The sequence below is a fragment of the Takifugu flavidus genome, chromosome 3 (assembly GCF_003711565.1).
Source record: "Takifugu flavidus isolate HTHZ2018 chromosome 3, ASM371156v2, whole genome shotgun sequence".
Taxonomy (NCBI): domain Eukaryota; kingdom Metazoa; phylum Chordata; class Actinopteri; order Tetraodontiformes; family Tetraodontidae; genus Takifugu; species Takifugu flavidus.
Window position 1 is genome coordinate 6875894 of NC_079522.1, and position 19022 is coordinate 6894915.

The window sequence follows — 19022 nt, forward strand, 5'->3', positions numbered from 1 at the left end:
CCCGTAGAGATGTGTACAGAGAAGGAACGGATTGCTACTCCAGCTAGCCGGATCCTCCCGATTATAGAAATATTGCTGAACGTGGTCATGTTGCACGCCGTAAGCTTCTGTCCATGAGAACGGGTCCACGCTAGAATACCCACTTCGCTGCTAAAACGGTAAACGGACTTGTATTTTTGACGGGATAAGTCAGCCGGTGTTTGGGGATTGCAAATCTGAGCCGTGCGAGTCAACGTTAGCTGGCCTAGCCGGACTCGGGAGCTCGTCTCCCAAAATAAGAATGGGGTCTGGGTCCACTCGGATTAGCTTGCTAGTAAAGTGACCTTTGATTGTATTCTCTGATGGCAAATTTCACAAATTACCAAGAAGGAAAGGCAGCGATGTTGATGGTGGAGACGCAGCAGAGGGACGTGGGGACGAAACCCGCGGCCGCCAGTGCAAACGGAGACGGTTCGGTCGGGGAACCCCCTTCCCCGTTAATAAATATCGGCGGCGGCGGAGGAGGAGGAGGCGGCGGCGGCACTCGCTTCCATCAACAATTACCGCCCTCCAACCAGTTTCACAATCAACTCTTCAGCTACCAACAGCCGCCAAAGGATCAACAACACCAACACTACCAGCTGCCTCCACAACAGCATATTTCCGAAGAAAACACCGCTGAGTCCCCGGGCAGGAAACCCTCCTCCTCGTCTCTAAGCCAGGTACATGCCGCCGAAGACCCCGCCGCTTGCCCCACTACTAGCCGCAGCGGCAGCCACGTATTCGCGGCGGTGAACGTCACTAATACCTCGGACGTTGTGGATGATATTCGTAAGTGTGGCTATTTGAGAAAGCAAAAACATGGTCACAAGAGGTTCTTCGTGCTTCGTGCGGCCAGCCAGCTCGGTCCGAGCCGTCTGGAGTACTACGACAGCGAGAAGAAATTCAGGAACAGCCTTCGCTCCGCCGCTGCAGCGGCAGCCGCCGCTAGCGGCGGGGCCGTCGCACCTTCTCCCCCTAAAAGGGTTATTTACCTCTACCAGTGTTTCACGGTGAACAAAAGGGCGGATTCCAAAAACAAACACCTCATTGCCCTTTATACTAAGGACGAATACTTTGCTATTGTAGCCGAAAACGAGCAAGAGCAAGAGGACTGGTATGTAGCTGTCAGTGAGTTGATGAGCGAAGGGAAAAAAGGGCACCTGGATTCTGATGATCTAGATGATGGATACGGTACGGTCACCCCTGGTACTGTCTTTAAAGAGGTGTGGCAGGTCAATGTGAAACCTAAAGGACTGGGTCAAACAAAAAACCTCACAGGCGTCTACCGCTTATGCCTCTCAAGTAAAACCATTCACCTCGTTAAGCTAAACTCTGAAACTCCCTGCGTTAACCTCCAGCTGATGAACATCAGACGTTGTGGACATTCAGAAAGCTTTTTCTTCATTGAGGTGGGCCGCTCCTCCTCTATTGGGCCAGGTGAGATATGGATGCAGGTGGATGATTCGGTGGTGGCCCAGAACATGCACGAGACCATCTTGGAGATGATGAAAGCCCTGAAAGCTTTCGCAGAGTTTCGGCCCAGGAGTAAGAGTCAGTCATCGGGCTCCAACCCCATGTCATTTATCACGACGCGGCGCCACCTGGGCAACCTGCCACCAAGCCAGACGGGTCTGCAGCGGCGGTCAAGGACAGAGTCGGTTGTTGGCACCCCCCCGTCGAGTAAGAGCTCTGGAGCGAGTGGCTATCGCTTTCGAACGTCCAGCGAAGGTGAGGGGACGATGAACCGACCGTTCCGCTCCACCACGGGAAGTCTGCTCCACCTCAATGCTGCACGTGCCCATCATGGACGCCAGGAAGCGGACGGCGGAAGTAGTGGCAGTGGCGTCGCCACCGGAAACGCCGGAACGAGCACCAGCAGCGGGCGCTATGTTCGGGCCATCCCTGGTTCTTCCACGTACCATGCCCGCTCCGCTTCGTTACCCGTATCTCATTTCCCCTCCACCACCAGCCCCGTGAGCGTCTCCTCCAGCAGTGGCCACGGTTCAGTCTCGGACACACTCACACGCCCATCAAGTGCCTCGATATGTGGCTCACCCTCTGACGGTGGTTTTAACTCTTCAGATGAGTATGGTTCCAGTCCCGGTGACTTCCGGTACTTCAGAGTGCGGAGCAACACCCCCGACTCTCTTGGCAACACCCCGCCAATCAGAGAAGAGAACTGTCTAAATGATTACATGGCAATGGGGTGGAACAGGGAGGTTTTTGGCACCAGCGTGTGCTCTGGAAACAGCAGTGGGTGCGACACACCACGGGAGGAGAGCCTGGTAGCAGCGGAGGATGAACGCTTTTCTTCATCGTCACTTAGGAGAAGGACTCATTCTTTCTCCAGACCAGCTGGCGGCGCAACAGGTGGATCTGGAGTGGCCGTTTACCAGAAAATGACCCAAACTAACTTTTCATTGGACGAGGGGTCTGACGTGGCCTTACCTTTTGGCAGCGGGCTGCTCCGTGGCGGGCCGTCGTCCTCATCTTCATCCCTCCGGTCCGACTACAGCTCCTGCTCCGAGCACAGCCAGCAGAGCCGTCCCTGCGCGATCTCCCGGTTGGATCCTGGAGGCGAGCGCGCCCCTATTTCCTCTGCCAAGGAAGACAGCGGTTACATGCCAATGATGTGCGGTGTGGCTGCGTCGCCACGGGAGACGGCTCCTGACTACATGCCTATGCAACCCAGTTCTTATTCTCATCCGATTTCCCATTCCCCCCAGTTTCACAGTCCAGCTTTAGGTACGCAATCAGCACAGCGCCCCCAGTCCCAGTCCCAGTCCTCTACAGACTCTCATGGCTACATGATGATGCTCCCTGGTGGCAGCGGCAGCTCCCCTTCACCACGGCAGGGATCCCCCGGTCCTCCCAGTGGCTCCAGTGTGCCCAGTGACAGCGTGGGAGAGAGACCTGAAAACGGAGAATATATGGACATGTCGTACAGCAGTAGTGGAGGACGCAAGCTCTCAAATGAAGCGAGCGGTAGCTATTACATGCCGGCACACCTGAAGGCACCTCAAAGTCTTACAGCCCTTATTTTTCCCTCCCTCGCTCCTATAAAGCCCCCACCAGACAGAGGGATGAGAAGGAGTACGGCGAGTACGTTCCGATGAGTTCCCCTGCCAAGCCAGTGTACGCGTCAGTGGCTACGGCTTCTGCGACGACACCGGAGAAACGGAGCGGCGGCGGCGGCGGCACCTCCACGCCCTCTCACCCCCCGCCCCCTTACGGAGCGCACCACGCGACCGCAGCGATGGCTGACCGGCGTGTGGTCAGGCCCAACCGGCTCCCTTTAGGCAGGAGAAGTTTCCACGGTCCGCTGCGGGTCAGTGAGCCATCCACGGCATCTGCAAACATCAACACGTCGGTTCCTGTCAGCTCATCTGAAGAGGCTTCCAGTCCAGGAGAATACATTAATATTGAGTTTGGGGAACATTACCCTCAACAACAACAACCTCCTGCGTACCATCTGTCTGGCACAGCTTCCACTAGATCAAATGACCATCGCCGTTCTCCTCCCCAGCCCCAAACTCACCAGGATTATATGAGTGTGGAAGTTGGAGCGAATCAGGACAGCGTAGAATGTTTGGAGAGAAAACAGTCTCCCAGACCCAGCCTCGTTGCCCCCTGGAACCCGCCCAGTTACATACGACCCTTGGCGAGCAATCCAGGAGCAATAAGCTCACCTGGCGTCCCTCCATCTGGTGGACACTGGAGGTCAATGGGGGATGAATACACAGACATGACCTTTAACCTCAGCAGAAACGACAGGGCACGAACGAGCCCTACAGCCATGTTGCAGCACCTGTGTGTGATGGAAGGACATTATAGCCACGCGGCCGCCTCCTCCTCTTCATCGATTTCTCCTACTCTCCCTCCGACGAGCCCGAACAGATTGCCGACACACCAAACGGAGCCCAAGGTGGTTCGCGCTGATCCTCAAGGCAGGAGGAGGCACAGCTCTGAGACCTTCTCCTCTACTTCCTCATCTAATTCAACTCCACCCGGGGGTGGAGACCCTTCATCATCAGTAGGCCACCACACAGCTTCGAACGGATCTTACGTGACAGAGGGCCAGGCTTCCAAATGGGCCACTTCAGCATCTTTTGACAATATGTGGATGTCGATGGAGGGTTTGGGCGACGCGGCCGCTCCTCACACGGCCGTTAGATCCTCAGAAATCAGCACGAACTCTGAGATCTCAGCATCCACGTCCTCATTGGCTGGAGCGGGTAGAACGTGTAGGAACTCTTCTGTTGGCTATCAGAATGGCCTGAACTATATTGCCTTGGAACTAAGAGAGGACGGGAGCAACGCGGCACCCGCGGCGTCAGGAGCTGGTAGCAGTAACGGGAGCTCGGCAGCAGGGGCGGCGCCTCCGCTGGAAAATGGAACCTATGCCAGTATAGACTTCACTAAATCTGATGTAGTTACCACAACAACCAAGGGTGAGTTCATACACGCTCGAGTATTGTGTCATTTTGCACTGTTTCAATCACATTTTGCAGGAAGATCTTGTGCTTCTGGAAAACACAACAGCTCACATATTACATGATGCTTTGCGTGAACGAATTCCCGCATCTGAGTTAAGTTGAAGCAAAGATATTTTCCTCTCTTAAATCAAAAAATAACACTAATTGCAGGAGGCTATTATTAGTTCGAATATATCAATTTGCAGCTCCTTCAGTCAGTCTATTTTGGAGGAACTCTGTGATGTCGACAAGGCTGCGCGCCGGCTATCTTTGAAGGTATCTGTCCAGGAAGCTGAATTCTAGGCTAAATGGTCCCTCGTACAGGAAGTGGCACAAATATGCGGTTCATCTGGAGGTCTGTCTGCCTGCTGTTTACAAGGAGATGGGCAGACAACGCGCTTGCTGAATGAACGGAGGTTTATCTGAGGTCAAGTGTGGGGTGAAACAGCCCAAAAAGGCCCCCGTCTCTGTCTTTTGTGGCTGCTGATGTCTCCCTGTGCCTGTCTGTGCACGTGCTGCTGTTTTCTTTGTGTCAGAATGTGTGCGGAGTGTATTAATGCGTGGGCGTGTGGACGTTCAGAGTCTTTTGTATGCTGTAAAGCTGTCATTTGAGGCACTTTTCAACATCTGCGGAAAGGAAACTCTCGACAGCAGGAGCGCTCAACGTACAGCGCCGGTTTAGAAACTGAGTTTACTGCCTGCTTGCTGCCTGCTTACTGTCCCTCCCAATGCAAAGCCGCTTCGATTAGCCCGATCTGGGCGACATGCTCAGAGCTGTAATGACATCAGTCATGATTTCTTTGTTGCCCCCGAGCTTTGCATGCATGTGCGTGCAGATTACCAGGAGGGGGTGGCAACATCAGCACAGTGATGTTACTATATACAGATGCTCAGACACAAAGTGTGTGTCATGCTGACGTTATGTCTGCGTTTTTTTTGGGTTTTTTTGCTGCAGAACAAAGACATTTTACTCATCCTAAACGTTCTCTTCCCTTCTTTGCCCCTCGCTTCCCATCCCCGTAACGTCCTGCTGCCGCCACGTGTGCAGGAGCGTGAGTTAGGGTTCTCTGACTCGTGTGTTCACGGCGGCGCTGAGTGGAGATGATGTTTTGTAGGTCTCGGGCGATGTCGGCGCGCTCGCTGATGCTCAATCACGTCCTATTGTTCAACACGGTGACATTCAGACCGTTTAATCCAACGCACGCACAGAACCGTCGGTTTCGGGTCTGTGTCGGTGTGTTTATAGTTGCACTCTGTGCCTAGATAGGTGTGTGTGTGTGTGTGTGTTTTGCATGCTGATTCGCTGCAGGCAGGCTTTGATGTGGCGCCTTAATCGTGGCGTTAGCGTGTTGAGGCAGACAGCTGGGCCGGGAGGAAACGCATCATCATCATCTCTCAGGAATGCACTTCCTTTCAGCCGCAGTGTTGAATTGATTCAGGCACACCTGCATCATTGACCGAGCGGAGAAGGTTTCTTTCCAGCCGTCTGGGACCACAGTTGATTATCGAATTCCCGTTTGAAATGAATAGAAATTGCACCGTCAGCATAAAAAGACGAGACAAACTTGGATCCTTTTTGCCAAATGAAATAACTGTTGTGCCAGGTACTTTTAAATCATTTTAATTAAAGCCACAGCTGACGTGCAAGCATTTTTCATCCCAGATTGTCTCCTGACAGACGGATATCAAATCCCACTTTAGTCGGCACGAAAGGGCAAAGGCAGGAGCACGGAGTAGTATTTGATCGGGGGGGGTTAAAGGTCAAAGTTGAACCTGGAGAGGAAGTTTTCTAATGCAAGTGACCGCGGTGGGAACCTGCCCTTTTCCCCCTCTTCCTCCCCCGCGTAGTGGATACGAGGTGGTAAAAAGGGTAAGGCCAAGTGCGATGGGGGGGGCAGAAGATGGTACTATACTGCCCTTTACACTTTCATTCCCACCTCCACAGCCAAGCCCTTCTAAATTTACACATCTATTTCCAGACTGACGTGAATTTATGGGTATGTTGGTAACAGGACCCCCCCCCCCCCGTTTGTGTGTAGCATGTAGAAATCTTAAACTTAGATAACCACATGACATGCTAACAGTCACGCGTGCAGACGGAGCATTTTTATATAATCTGCAGCCCTTCAAAGGCCCAGAGAGGTGGGAGCTCTGTATGTCACACTCATTTAGCAGATTAATAATCTTAAAAATAACTTGCACTGTGGGATGAGCAGCTAATTCCAAGCCCTGACGTGCTATATGGGCTTTTACATGGGTGGCCTTCGCTGGGAGTCCTGGGACTCCATGAAGGCAGCAGCGCTAGCGTGCGCTAAAGAAGGACTTGAACCTTTAACCCCGGAGACGTTGGATGTAAGAGTGCTGAAACTGTGTTTTTTTATTGATTTATGTTTAGTAGACTGGAAGAGGTTTGGGTTTTTAACGGCTCATCTAACCATTTTGAAGATCTTCCCACGAAAGTAAACGGTGCGTTTGCGTGTTACGGGACCAAAGGGGCAGCGCTCCCTCGGAGGGAATCGTCTGATCAGTAATTAACGGACCCAAACACTGTGGGCTCTGCAGTCTGACTGTGGCACTCTGGGAGTTTTCATAGGTGGTCCCGAGCATGAGTCAGAGGCTCCTTTTCCTCTTTGTCATTCTTTCCCCCGTTTCTCTTGCTTTCCTTCTAAGCCGACAGTTCTTTTAAGTTTTTTTTTTTTGAGGGAGGGGGGGGGTATTTTCTCGCCTTCTCCCTCAAACTCACTGGAAAGACAAAGCTGAATCTCACTGGGATGCTCCTTTACTTGAGGTGTGTGTCGAACACGCCGTTGTCGTCTTTGTTTTGATGTCGGACTCTTTCTCGCTTAAAAATCTGTGTACTTTTTTTTCATGCTCCATTTAATATTGGATTAGTGAAATTCCTCTGGTGGCTCTGCGGCACGTAATCTCCCGTCTCCATCCCGTTCCTGTCAATCTTAATCAGCAGCAGCCTGTACGGTGTCTACCCATGACTTATATTATGGGTCAGCCTTCAGCTGGGCTCAGCTAGCTAGAAGCAGCAGGCGCTCTTGTTTAGCCAAATGATAAAAGTTGTGCCTTAAACCAGGTTGTTGCTAGAGCAAAACTTGCAACTTGCTATTGCGCCGCGTTGCTAGGTCAACACGTTACGCCATCTCCTGAATCCCATGATTCCTTTCTCCTGTTGTCCCAGCTGGGTGGACAGTGTTTTGGGCCAGAACAGGGTTGTGTGTCTGAACACCTGCCCGCGCCTTGACCGACGCAGGTGTGTGGCGAAATGTTTTCGTAATCCGCCGTGACCGGGGCCGACTCGGGTCAGCCTGGCTCGCGTCCTGAAAGCGTTGTTTTGATCCTCGGCCCCGGCGGGCCGGGGGCTGCCCCCGCTTTCCCGGCTGCCAGGAGCGCATCTGGGGGAGCTTTTGGTTCACGACAGACAATCTTGTAAAGGAAGATCGGAAGGAACGTTTTAAGTATTCTGGGCACCTCAGGGGTGGAGCGGGCTAATCTAGTAGCATTAGCACGTTTAGCATCCAGAGGAACTGCTTTGACCACGGCGGTTGGGAAAAACCACGAGCGCAGCTGCGATCTGAAATGACCCAGGTATCGGTAACTGAGAAATATCCCAATAACTCTGAAACGTGTATAGGTTTACAGCGGCCTGGACCGCTCCGCTGCTCCATTTGTCATCATCCCTCTACAGTTACAGCTCTTTATTTAGCCTTATTTAGTTTTTGTTTTTTTTAAAGTAGCATTGTTTAATTTTAAAGTCGGCGCTGACCTCCATCTTGTCTCTCCCTCTTTCTGTTGGCTTTTGCCAGATTGCTTTTATTCCCCTGTAATTTCTCAGAATCCGATGATGCGTCCTCCGTCCGCCTGCGCGTCACTTTATCCCTCCATCCCTCCATCCCTCCATCCCCGCGGCTTACAAACACGGGGGCGGCATTCCACCGGTGCCCTCTGCTAAAGCGTCTGCATTATGGCGTGTTGATGCTATTGTTGTGTCAGACAAAGCCTCTCTGTCAGTGGAATAACCCAACTGGACAGCAGCCACCGGCGGGGTCGTGCGGGGCCGCCGGGCCGCCACCAAAACAGCCGAGCTGACAGCCTGACAGCAGGACGGGAAACAAACGTGTGCGTCTGCTGGCAGCGACTCCAAAGTTCAGCGTCCACCATGACTTATTTACCCGACAAACAGATATTCTTTTTTTTTTTTTTATGAGGGTGACTGATCAGATCTGCCACCGAGGTCGGACGTAACGTCCAAGCCCCGCGTTTTCCCGAACGCACCTCCGCGCCCGTTAATCCCGGGAGCATATCCGACATTTGTGCACATTTAGCGTTGTTTTTGTCTCCTCTGCAGTGGATTTGTTTTTTTTTTTGAAAGCTGATTGGTTCGAGGCAGAAAAACGCACCCCCCCCGGCTTCAGAATAGTACAGAACAATTAATATTGTCAGTGCAAAACCACTGTTGGTGAAGCAGCCACATTCCAGCGTCTTTGTCTGCCAGGAGGGGTCAAACGAGGTGAATGGACAACCACAGCGGCTTTCTATCAGCCAGGTTTTTGCTTTTAGCGTGGGACATTTACTTGATACGTATTTGTGATTTTACAAGAAGGAAAATGTTTAGAGAATGTTTATGGTAAAAAGATAGTTGCTCGAATACTGAGCAGTTGGCGACAGTTTCCATTGACTCATTTTCACCAGTTTTGCTTTACAGATTAAATATTAACTGTTGACGTTCATATTGTCCATCACATGTCTTGATAACAGCCCCATCAAAATGGTGGACTTACCGGTGTTGTCTGATTTTCTTTCCCAGACTGAGCAAAGGGATGAAACGAGGTCCGCCGCTCTCCTCACCTCCTCTTCCTCCTCCTCGAACACCCGTCTCGCCTGTGACGTTCGTTCTCCCTCAACAGTGACCTCCTCGCCCGAACTGAGAACCGGAAAACAACATGAGACAAGAATCCATGCAATTTTTAAGAAAAATGCATTTCATCGTTGTTGTTTTTTTTTTTTTTAAATATGCAGATCGTGAACTTTTTGTTTAAATAGAAAATGTTTGCCCCCAAATGATGCTGCGGGTTTGTGCTACTCCCCCTAGTGTTCAGCAGCCAGTCATCAGTAAGCTGAACCTTGGTTCTGCTTCAACCCAAAAGGGAGTCTGGAGTATTATAAAAGGCATTAGGTACAGACTTGGTTTTTCATGTTTATTTAATTTTTTTTTTGTTTTTACCCTATTCAATCAACCCGGTACCACCTAGCTTTTACGTTGTGGACAATGTTGTTTAGTTTTGGACTGAAATGGTACACCTTACGGCTGAAATCGATTGTCTCAGTATAGCACAGGTACCCTAGCTTTTCCCATTCTCTTCAGGTACGGTGACAAACGGAGCAATGGTACGACACCAGTATGGGTTTATTACACTGTAGTTACAGCAGCAAATCTTAATGCATTACTTTATTTATGTTTTATTTTAAATTGGTGTCTTTAACGCCTCATGTCAGTGGTGCAGATTGGGCTTCATCGGGCTAGGTCCAACTAAGCTTGCCAGAAATTCGCTTTATGTAACAGATGTCTTCAAAGGAAAACGCAAGGAAGGTAAAATTCAAAAGTATAATCAGCACCCATGCTAAGCTATGCTAACCAGTGACTGTCATTCAGTACATATTAATATTAAAGTTGCTTAGCAAGAGCTATATATGAACATATTATTGAGTGTCCCACCAAGAGCTTGACACGGGAAATCCCTGCATCGTTTTTCATTGTTCTCCAAGTTCACTGACCCTAAACATCACTGGCTAACATGCTTCCTAAGAGGTGCAGGAACCACCGCCATGTTTACACTGCTGAATTTTGTTTGACACTATCTGATGGAATGTCAGTCCAACAGCTGTAAATACTCTTCTCTCATACGTGTAACTAATGGCCTGGTTATTTCCGTACACATCGCCACAATCGGACAGTATTAACACACTGATTCAGATTCACAAGAGACAGCGGGGCCACGGTGACCTTTACTTCCGTTTGTTGAGACATTTTTGGGGGGGAGAAAGCAACAAGAAGTGTTGATCTGCTTTCAGCGTGACTGAAATGAATAACAAGGTCTTAATAGCTAGCAACTCGCTAGCAATAGCTCGCTAATTCCGGCCGACGTTCACGCAGACGCCGATGTGAACCGAAAAATAGGAAGGAGACGCTGAACGAGGCTCCCGTCGCAGTCGCGTGACATCTCGCATGCTTGTTTTTGTAAAGCATACGCACATACGGTGGTCATGCAACCCTTTCTAGTCGGGGGTGGGGGGGGGGGGGGTGTAACTCTTGTGTGACCCCGTGTCGCTTGACCCCTCGGCGTCTCGTGATGACGGTCAGCATTTCTCTTTCACGCACTCAGACCTGCGTGCGAGCATCCGTCATCAGCTCCGGGTGACGTAAAGAGGCTCCAGCGATTGGAGCTGCAGCCGCAGGTGCAGCGTGCTGGCCATACTTGCCCTGTCACAACTTCACACGCTCTCAGGCGCACACACACACACACGCACGCGTTTGGCCAGGCATCAAACACCGACATCAATCGGTGGCAGCGACTCGCTGCCCTTTCTCTCTCGCTCACACTTTGACAGAGCGCTATGCCCACGTTTAGCATTTCAGCTAGCGTTGCTCTCCGAGGACACTTTCTCGTAGGAGGCAAACCGATACCCGTTTTTTTGTTCGGCGTTGGCTCATCATTGCGCTGTTGCTGATGCTTTTTCCCTTTTGTTGTCTCTGATTTGTTTGGAAGGACGGAGGCCCGTCAGACTCATTGGGCTTTTGTGCGGGACACGATTGTCGTTCTTCCTGCAGGGAAAGCGAGGTATCTCTAAGTCACGGTCGTGGTGGCGGGCTTCTTTTTTGGAAGAGAATCGGCAGTTCCGTGTCTGCACTGCAGTGAAAACTGGGTTCAAATTCTCATTTTTCAAAAGTATTTCATGATCACATAGGTTGAATTTTTGTTTTGTTTCTTTTACACATATATATATATATAAAGCGGATACCATGTCTCTTTGTATATTTTTATATTTGTTAGTTTTTTTTATGTCTGTTCCAGATATGACGTGCACCAAAGACTTTATTTGCGTTGCATCCTGATTACATTTGCTTTTTCCCAGCTCGTCGCCCATTTTCAGTATTACGACATCCGCAGTCCCAAAGATATTTAATTGATATTTATGTGAACCTGAAACTTAGTAGAACTTGCTCGATAATCATTGCATGAACGATTGGTGGAGCGTTCCTGCGTCAGTGGCACCGAGACTGCCCATCTCATTCAAATCTGCTTCTTTGCCTCTCCATCGCCTCCATTGCTCTCGTCAATCCAGCGCCAAAATTAGGCAAAGGCTCCTCGTGGACGTGACGTCCCGAACGTCCACGCCACGGAGGGTTAGCATGACAAAGCTCATCCTGTCCAGCAGCTCCAGTTTTAACAGGTTCGACTTAAACAAACACACAGGATGCTCTTCCTAGATTTTAAGCCTATGACGTGTCTTAATGTACATTACGAACAATTTCCCATGTTGTCCTCTCGCCCTAGCGAGCGAACAAAGAACCGAATTGAGTCTATTTTAAATTATTTTGGGGTTTAGGGGAAATAAAAGATTTGCTGTATTTTTTTTAAGTAATTGCAAAAAAAAAAAATAGATATAGGATTCCTGATAATTTATTTGAAGAAATATTCAAAAGTGTCTAATGTTGACCCCTTTTGTTGATATTTTTGTCATGACTGAATTAATTTAGAGAATCTGTGTTTTTCTTTTCTTTTTTTGGGCAACAATTCAACCTCAAAGTGTCCTCAATGATTACAATCTATCACTCTGTTGAAAATCAGCCATTACGACTCTTTGTTTTATATTCTTGGGGTGGTGAAATGAGAGCTATGTTTTTTATATACACATATATGTACCCATATATATGTATATATGTGTGTGTATATAAAAATCTATATAATCCTCACAGAGAAGACTTAGGGTACTGCATCGTTATGCAATCATTAGTTTCCCTTTCTAATCTTTTGGTTTGTTTTCTAGTTTACAGATGGAAAATAACCATTTTATTTTTGTTTTTGGTGTTGTCGTATTGGGACAACGCGGTTTGTCCCAAAGCGACACGAGGGTAGTTTTTTTAAGAGTACATAGGTATTTTGCAGTTATTTGTATAAAGAAATGGGTTACGACCTCTGCCTAATGTTTATTTTTTGTAACTATATTACAGTTTATTTGCTGCTGTGTAGTACAGTTGGAAAAGGCCGCTGATGGCGGACGTTTGTATTTTCACCCCGTGGAATCCGAACGTTGGGGTGGGGGGGTTCAAACGGAGTGGGCAGGGAGAGCGCGTCCCTTCTTTTCCCCTGCTGTACCCGTGTTCTTAGTTAAAAAGTTGAATGCTGTCGTTGATTAGCTTTACAGGAAAGAGTTTTAAAGACAATGTACCGTGGAGGTGTGTATCCTTCGTATGTGCATTATTTTTCCAGCGCCGTACATCCCGTATATGAATAAAAAAGAAAACTGTCAGCAGTGGAAATCCTGTAAATAAGGAAAACTTGTCGCTTTTTTTTTTCATGTTATGATCGGTGCCACAGAAGGTGGTGCTTTTTTTTTTTTTTCTGTTTGTTTATAATTTTCTTTTCTTTCCTCATGGTGGGAAGGGGGGTAAGGAGGGGTACCAGGAGGGGATTTGAACATCGGCATAGTGTTTATATTTATCAGAACTTTTTTGCTTTCAATAGAGCTATTGCAATAAAATGTGTTCATGTAACCGTGGTGGTCTCGGCTGTCTGTTCTTTCGAAATACAAAGCGGAGTTCTCGTCCAATAAGCACAAGAGTTTTGACGTCACTGAAGACAAATATCTGATGTAAATGGAGCAGAAATGTTAATCTTTGTGGGTGTTCAGGAGAGGGCTGTTTGCTTAACACACTAATGCCTAACTTCAAGTGTGTTTTGACACAGTAACTGTCAAATGTTTGGATTGGAGAAGGCTGACTTCAGAACTTTGAAGGGCTGAGAAGACATTTGGGAGCTACGGAATGGACACATTCTACCGAAAGAACAAAAAAAGGTCCAGTTTCTGCAGCATTAGCATGGAGGCTAATTCCAATTCAGTCCAACTGAGAGTTATTCTGTCACTTGATTCAAATGCTATATTGGCTCCTCGGTTCCAATAGATCTACACATTGCCTCAATGTAAATTTAGGTATTTTTACTGGAGGAAGTTTAATCAAACCCTAACTGACTCAAGCTTTGATAAATTGGAGCGATAGCTGTTTTATACCGATTCAACGTCCTGTTGTATACTAATCTCTCGTGTTCATTGATACCATTTACAGCCAGCCATAATGTCTTCAACAGGAAATTCATTATGTTGTCAGGGAAGCGCGTATGTTTGCAGTTCCTTCCCTTAAATTGATAATCATTTGTGGATTTTATAGCGTCTCCCTGACCCTTGGGCCTTCGCGTGGACGAGGAAGCGAGCGCTTTCTTCTATCCGCTGACGCTTTTTCAGATGATGACGCGGGCTGTTTGTCCGGCCCAGGTGACCTGTCCAGCGTCTCAAAGTCCAACTGTCAAAACAAACCAAAGTTCATCGGAGTCATGAGAAGCAGTCGGCTGAGAGGAAGAGGCTTCGTCCATGTTACGGGATGGTGCCGAGCCATTTTCTTCCCTCCTATCTCCTTCATCACCAGAAGTTCCACAGATTTCTTCAAGTTCTTTGGGCTAAACCACCGATCCGACACCAGCTGCAATCAGTTGTTTCATTACAGCTTAGTTCTTTTAAAGAAAGCAATCACAGAGTGTTACACTTTGCCCTCCACGTGCACTGGAACCGCCATTCAGTACCTTTGGTCTGATGAAATACAAGCTTCCTCTGTGCACGTCAGAGGTACCTTTTGGTTACGGTATCCGGCCTGAAAGAAAAGGTTTTGTTGCAGGAACTCACGCGCTGAACAAGCGCTAAAGCCGCAGTGCATAGATAAGACACGCGTCGCGGTCAACCTGAAATATTTGTTATGAAAACTGACATATCTACAGTATTTATCGGCACACACCGCAGATAAAATCCAAAGATAGCTGGTTAGAACATGGCCTAGAACCAATTCTGCTGATTCTTCCACAGCCCCCAGTGCAACATGGCAGCAGTGCTATCTAGGCTGTGTTCTGGCTTTTCTCTTATTTAATTGCACTCCCTCTCTTTTCTACATGACAAATTTCTCCGCTCTATCGCTTCCTTGCTGACTGACAGACCTCCTGGGCAAGAGACTGGCTGTTCACTGCGATAAGATGAGACTAGTGCACCAGGCGGGGGGCATTTCAACGCCAGCATGTGACCCACTAGAGTTTCATTTCTGATGGATGAATCGGTGCGCCCACTGGGGATGTAGACTGGTGCTAGAGTTTCAAAACACCCTCCAGAATGTGTTGGCCTGAATGCGTATGCGATTGCGCGTGTTTATGTGAGCAAATTTAGGCCCGCGTTTAGAGTTCATCGCGTGGATCCTGCGTACGCGGCTTTTCGGCAATTAGCGCAGCTATTAGCATCTCTGTCAGTTAGTGCATCAGAACTCCCAGGAATCCCCCTGCCAACCGCTTGCCCATATAAACAGATGGTTTTCCTAATTAGAGAGGACGCGCAAGGGCTTTCACCTGATCCAATGAGAGGCCTGACCTCTTTGACACTCAAGAGCATCACCGTTGTGCCGAAAGAGAGGCCTTCAGCAGCAGTGACGTCACACGGTAGATGCTTTCCTACTGAGGTGGTGAGAGGCAGTGCTGTCCTCCTACCTTCCAGGGCAGAGGAATATAGGAATAGACTGCATTAAAACCGGCTTAGAGCGATCAAGAGCAAGCAAGCAAGCAAGCAAGACATGATCCATCCATGTATCCCTCATCTGTGAATAGCAGCTTGTGCAGCAGGAGGCTATATGGAAACACGAATCGACCTGAAGGGAATTTCCCACCATCCTACCAAAGATTGGCCTCAAAAACAGACGCATTTGACACTTATTATATGTAAAATGTTAAGGACAATGACTTTATAGTGTAAGTATATCTCCACATTTAGCAGACACTTATCCCGAGAGACTTATCCTGGTTGAGAAGGGATTCTGTATCTTGCCTAAGGACACGTTGGCAGGACACCCTGACCTTTGAGTGCAGGGAACACATAATCTGTTTTTTTGTAATAGAATGGGCTCGCGTAACACCAGGGAGCCTCCCAGCCGTGTGACGTAAGTCTTTGTTTTTTGGTTGTGCGTCCCAAGCTTACCTTTTGGTGGGTTGGACCGAGGCACACACATTCAAAAGATGAGCGTGGAGTTCCCTGTCTACGAGAACTGGAACAAGAGGGGTGTATCCAAACGCAGAGCCCACTTCACCTCTGACCTCTTGCTTCTTCAATGCAGTCTGTGAGAATCAGAAAGTAGATTATTCTTAATATACTTATTTGAAATATGACAGAGAATGGAATATTGTTACAACAGATTATAAAATACGGGGTGCTGATCATTTTTAATTGTCCTGATTATTATTTCCAAACTGAGCATCCAGCAAATTCAAATTTTAAAGTCTTATTCTGCTGAAAGATACTGCCATCTAGTGGTCTCAGTCAGTATTCAACACGTGGTCCATTCAAAATTCTATTTTTTTCAAAGCCACAGTTAATACTGGCCCACTACAAAGCCTTGTGGAAAACTATCGATTAAAAATAAATATAATTTACAGCACCCATGAAAATATTGCAAAGCAAAACAAAAGCCAAGATCTAAGTTCATTACAACAATTTGGGCACATATTAAAGTGACATCATTGAAACAGAAGCCCTTGGAGGATTCTTCTCCATGATTAGAAGCAATATGAATAAGACATTGACACATTTTACACTTTTTCCAACTGTTGCAGAATATGTGTTGTGCTGGTCTTGCCTGAGGGGAAACCACTGAAAAGAACAATAAGAAATACACTCGAAAGAAAAACTACGGAAGCTGAGAGCGGCCACGCATATATTTTATCTTTTCTTTGTCATTTGATATCGTTTTTCAACGAACTTATTTCGTTATAATGAGATAAAGTTTGTTATCGTCATAACATTGATTTAGTGTAGTTCTCTCAATATAAAAGGTCCCGTGTTGTTGCCTTCTTCCTGATGCGACTTTTTGTTTTGTTTCTTAAACCGCACATACTCAAGTTAATGGACGCTATCTATTAAGGTTAATTTGTTCTTTAACTAACTCTACTGACATTCGAGTACATGAAAATTTACAAAGAGTAAAATTTACAAAAAGTAAACCGAAAATTCGTTGGTGAAACACATCACAGGAATTTGTCACCATTGTTTCTTCTTCTCTTTCTTCTTCTTCTCCTTTTACTGTAGCTTACAGCTGCTGCAGCTGTAGTTCGCTAATTAAATACTGTATATATTTTAGAATCGGACTTTCTTTTAAGGGATGAATGGAATATATTTAAGGAAATAATGGGTTTAGACCATCCAAATAGCTTTGAGGAAAAAATGGTGATACTGTATTTTAGACTAGCTGGGCTAGTAATTGATTATTCAAAGCTGGTCATGGCACTGTTATAGTACTCTTTCTCATGTTTTACAAAGAACATAGGCTCAAGATTAAGAAAAGGTTATGGCGTAAACCAAAAAATAAATAAAATGCCTCCAAAATACAAGAAAATCCCCTGAAAACTCCAGTTTTGTTCATAATCAACAATATATGACAGTTACATGAACATATATGAAGCTGAGAGACACTAGTAGATGTTAGTAGATAACAGACTGACAAACGTGCTCTTGAATATTGTGATGCATTTTTGAGGCAAAAGAAAGTTTGATGTTAGATTCTCGGAACAATTAAATCTGTGACATCTATAGCATAGATTTTACAATTAAAGGCAATTCAGTTTGCATAGCCATAATAAATGATTATCCAGCAAACAAAAAAAATTAAAACAATGAACATCAGCAAAAACCTGGGAAACTTTACAAAGGTAATATCCACCTGTCGAAAGAAGAGAAAGATAATGAAGAAGAGGAGGAACAACATGGAGTTGAAGAAGAGGAGCAAGATGAAGAATTACTAGGAAAGCAACGCCGTGTGGTCAAGGTTCTAGGGGAAGGAGGTTTTGGTCAAGTTTTAAAATATTGCAACCTTGAAACAGGAACCATGGAGGCCGTGAAGGTAATGAAGAGCCGCACTGGTGTTATTGAAAAGGCAAAGCATGAAATCCAAATCCTGAAGCAGCTGCGGCGCCTGGATCCCAACACACGTCACGTAGTCCGATTTAACAGCTTTTTCTTCAACATGGAAGACATCTGCCTGAGCTTTGAGTTCCTGGACGTGGACCTACACGCCTACATCTGTGAGACGAGGCTGTACGAAACGGGTCTCCCTCTACCAGAGGTCAGACACATAATGGAACACCTCGTTATGGCTCTTCACCATTTAAAAACCATCGGGATCATACATGTGGACATTAAACCAGGAAATGTCATGATTGTGGACCGCCATGAAAAACCACTGCGAGTAAAGTTAGTGGACTTTGGTGGGGCCCAGATGTCCGGCAATATTGACTTTGAGACCTGCATTTTCTCCTGGGGCCTGACCCCCAACAAGCAACAGTGGCGAGGAAGAACTCCCGGGAAGAAACCTTGAGCAGTGTTAGGAGTCCCGAGTGTTTTCCCTCTCCCCCTACCTTTCTGGGTCTTGTCTGTTTCCCTTGTTTGTCTGTTTCCAGGCTGGGCGGAGCGCTTTCCTGCCTCTCCTCCGTGGGGCGAGCAAGGCACACCTGAAGATGATCTCCTGTCATTATCCACACCTGCTGTTCTCTTTAAAAGCCGATTCATTTCTCCCCTCTTCGCTGATTCGTTGTTAACTCCCCAGTGGTGCAGCCTGGCTCCTAAAACTCTGTTTGCATGTTTGTTTCCTCGAACCTGTTACCTGTCTGGAACTAATCGTTCGTCTTTCCCGAAGATCGTCTCTTGAATGCCTGCTCCAGTCTGACTGTGTTTGTCTCCCACCTGCACCCTTTGGCTCTGTTCAGAACTTGGACCTCAGTAAACTTGTTTTCAACCTCACACTATTGTGTGTGTCTGCATTTGTCTGCATTCTCGATTCGTGTCTGCAGATCGTAACAAGCAGGACCAGACTCATGTAGGGGGACCCTGCTGCTGATGGTCGGCTGGGTAGAGAGAGGAGAAGAGAGAGGACAGGTAGAGGAGAGAATAGGTAGAACACACAGAAATACATTATATTAATTAAAATAAGCTGCCGGTAGAGTCGAGTTGAGTGGGTCAGCAGGGTCGGAGGTCAGTAGGGAAGCATGCAGCTCTGAAGGCGGCGATACCTGTAGATTAATAGAGAAGGGGAAGGGGAAGAGGGGGGGTGGGGAAATACAAGAAATAACAATGCTGGTCTACTTGGTGAGGAGGAGAGGAAAACCATGACCCAGTGGGGTGACAGAGGCCTGTCAGGTGATCATGTTTCCGGACCCCAGCAGC

The 19022-nt window shown here is 47.5% G+C and overlaps 1 protein-coding gene and 1 long non-coding RNA gene across 2 annotated transcripts; one reads left to right on the top strand and one right to left on the bottom strand.

Annotated features, from left to right (window-relative positions):
- Positions 1-9: 9 nt before the first annotated feature.
- On the top strand, positions 10-13281 carry LOC130522368 (insulin receptor substrate 2-B). The gene is given in 3 exon segments (XM_057026689.1): positions 10-3015; positions 3018-4472; positions 9313-13281. Coding segments are annotated over 3 exon segments (4134 nt in total). The 5' UTR covers positions 10-341; the 3' UTR covers positions 9318-13281.
- Positions 13200-18593, bottom strand: LOC130522372 (uncharacterized). The gene is made up of 3 exons (XR_008949607.1): positions 18218-18593; positions 15789-15925; positions 13200-14085 (listed from the first exon to the last, which is right to left on the bottom strand). It is a non-coding gene; the product is annotated as an uncharacterized LOC130522372 (long non-coding RNA).
- Positions 18594-19022: the final 429 nt, after the last annotated feature.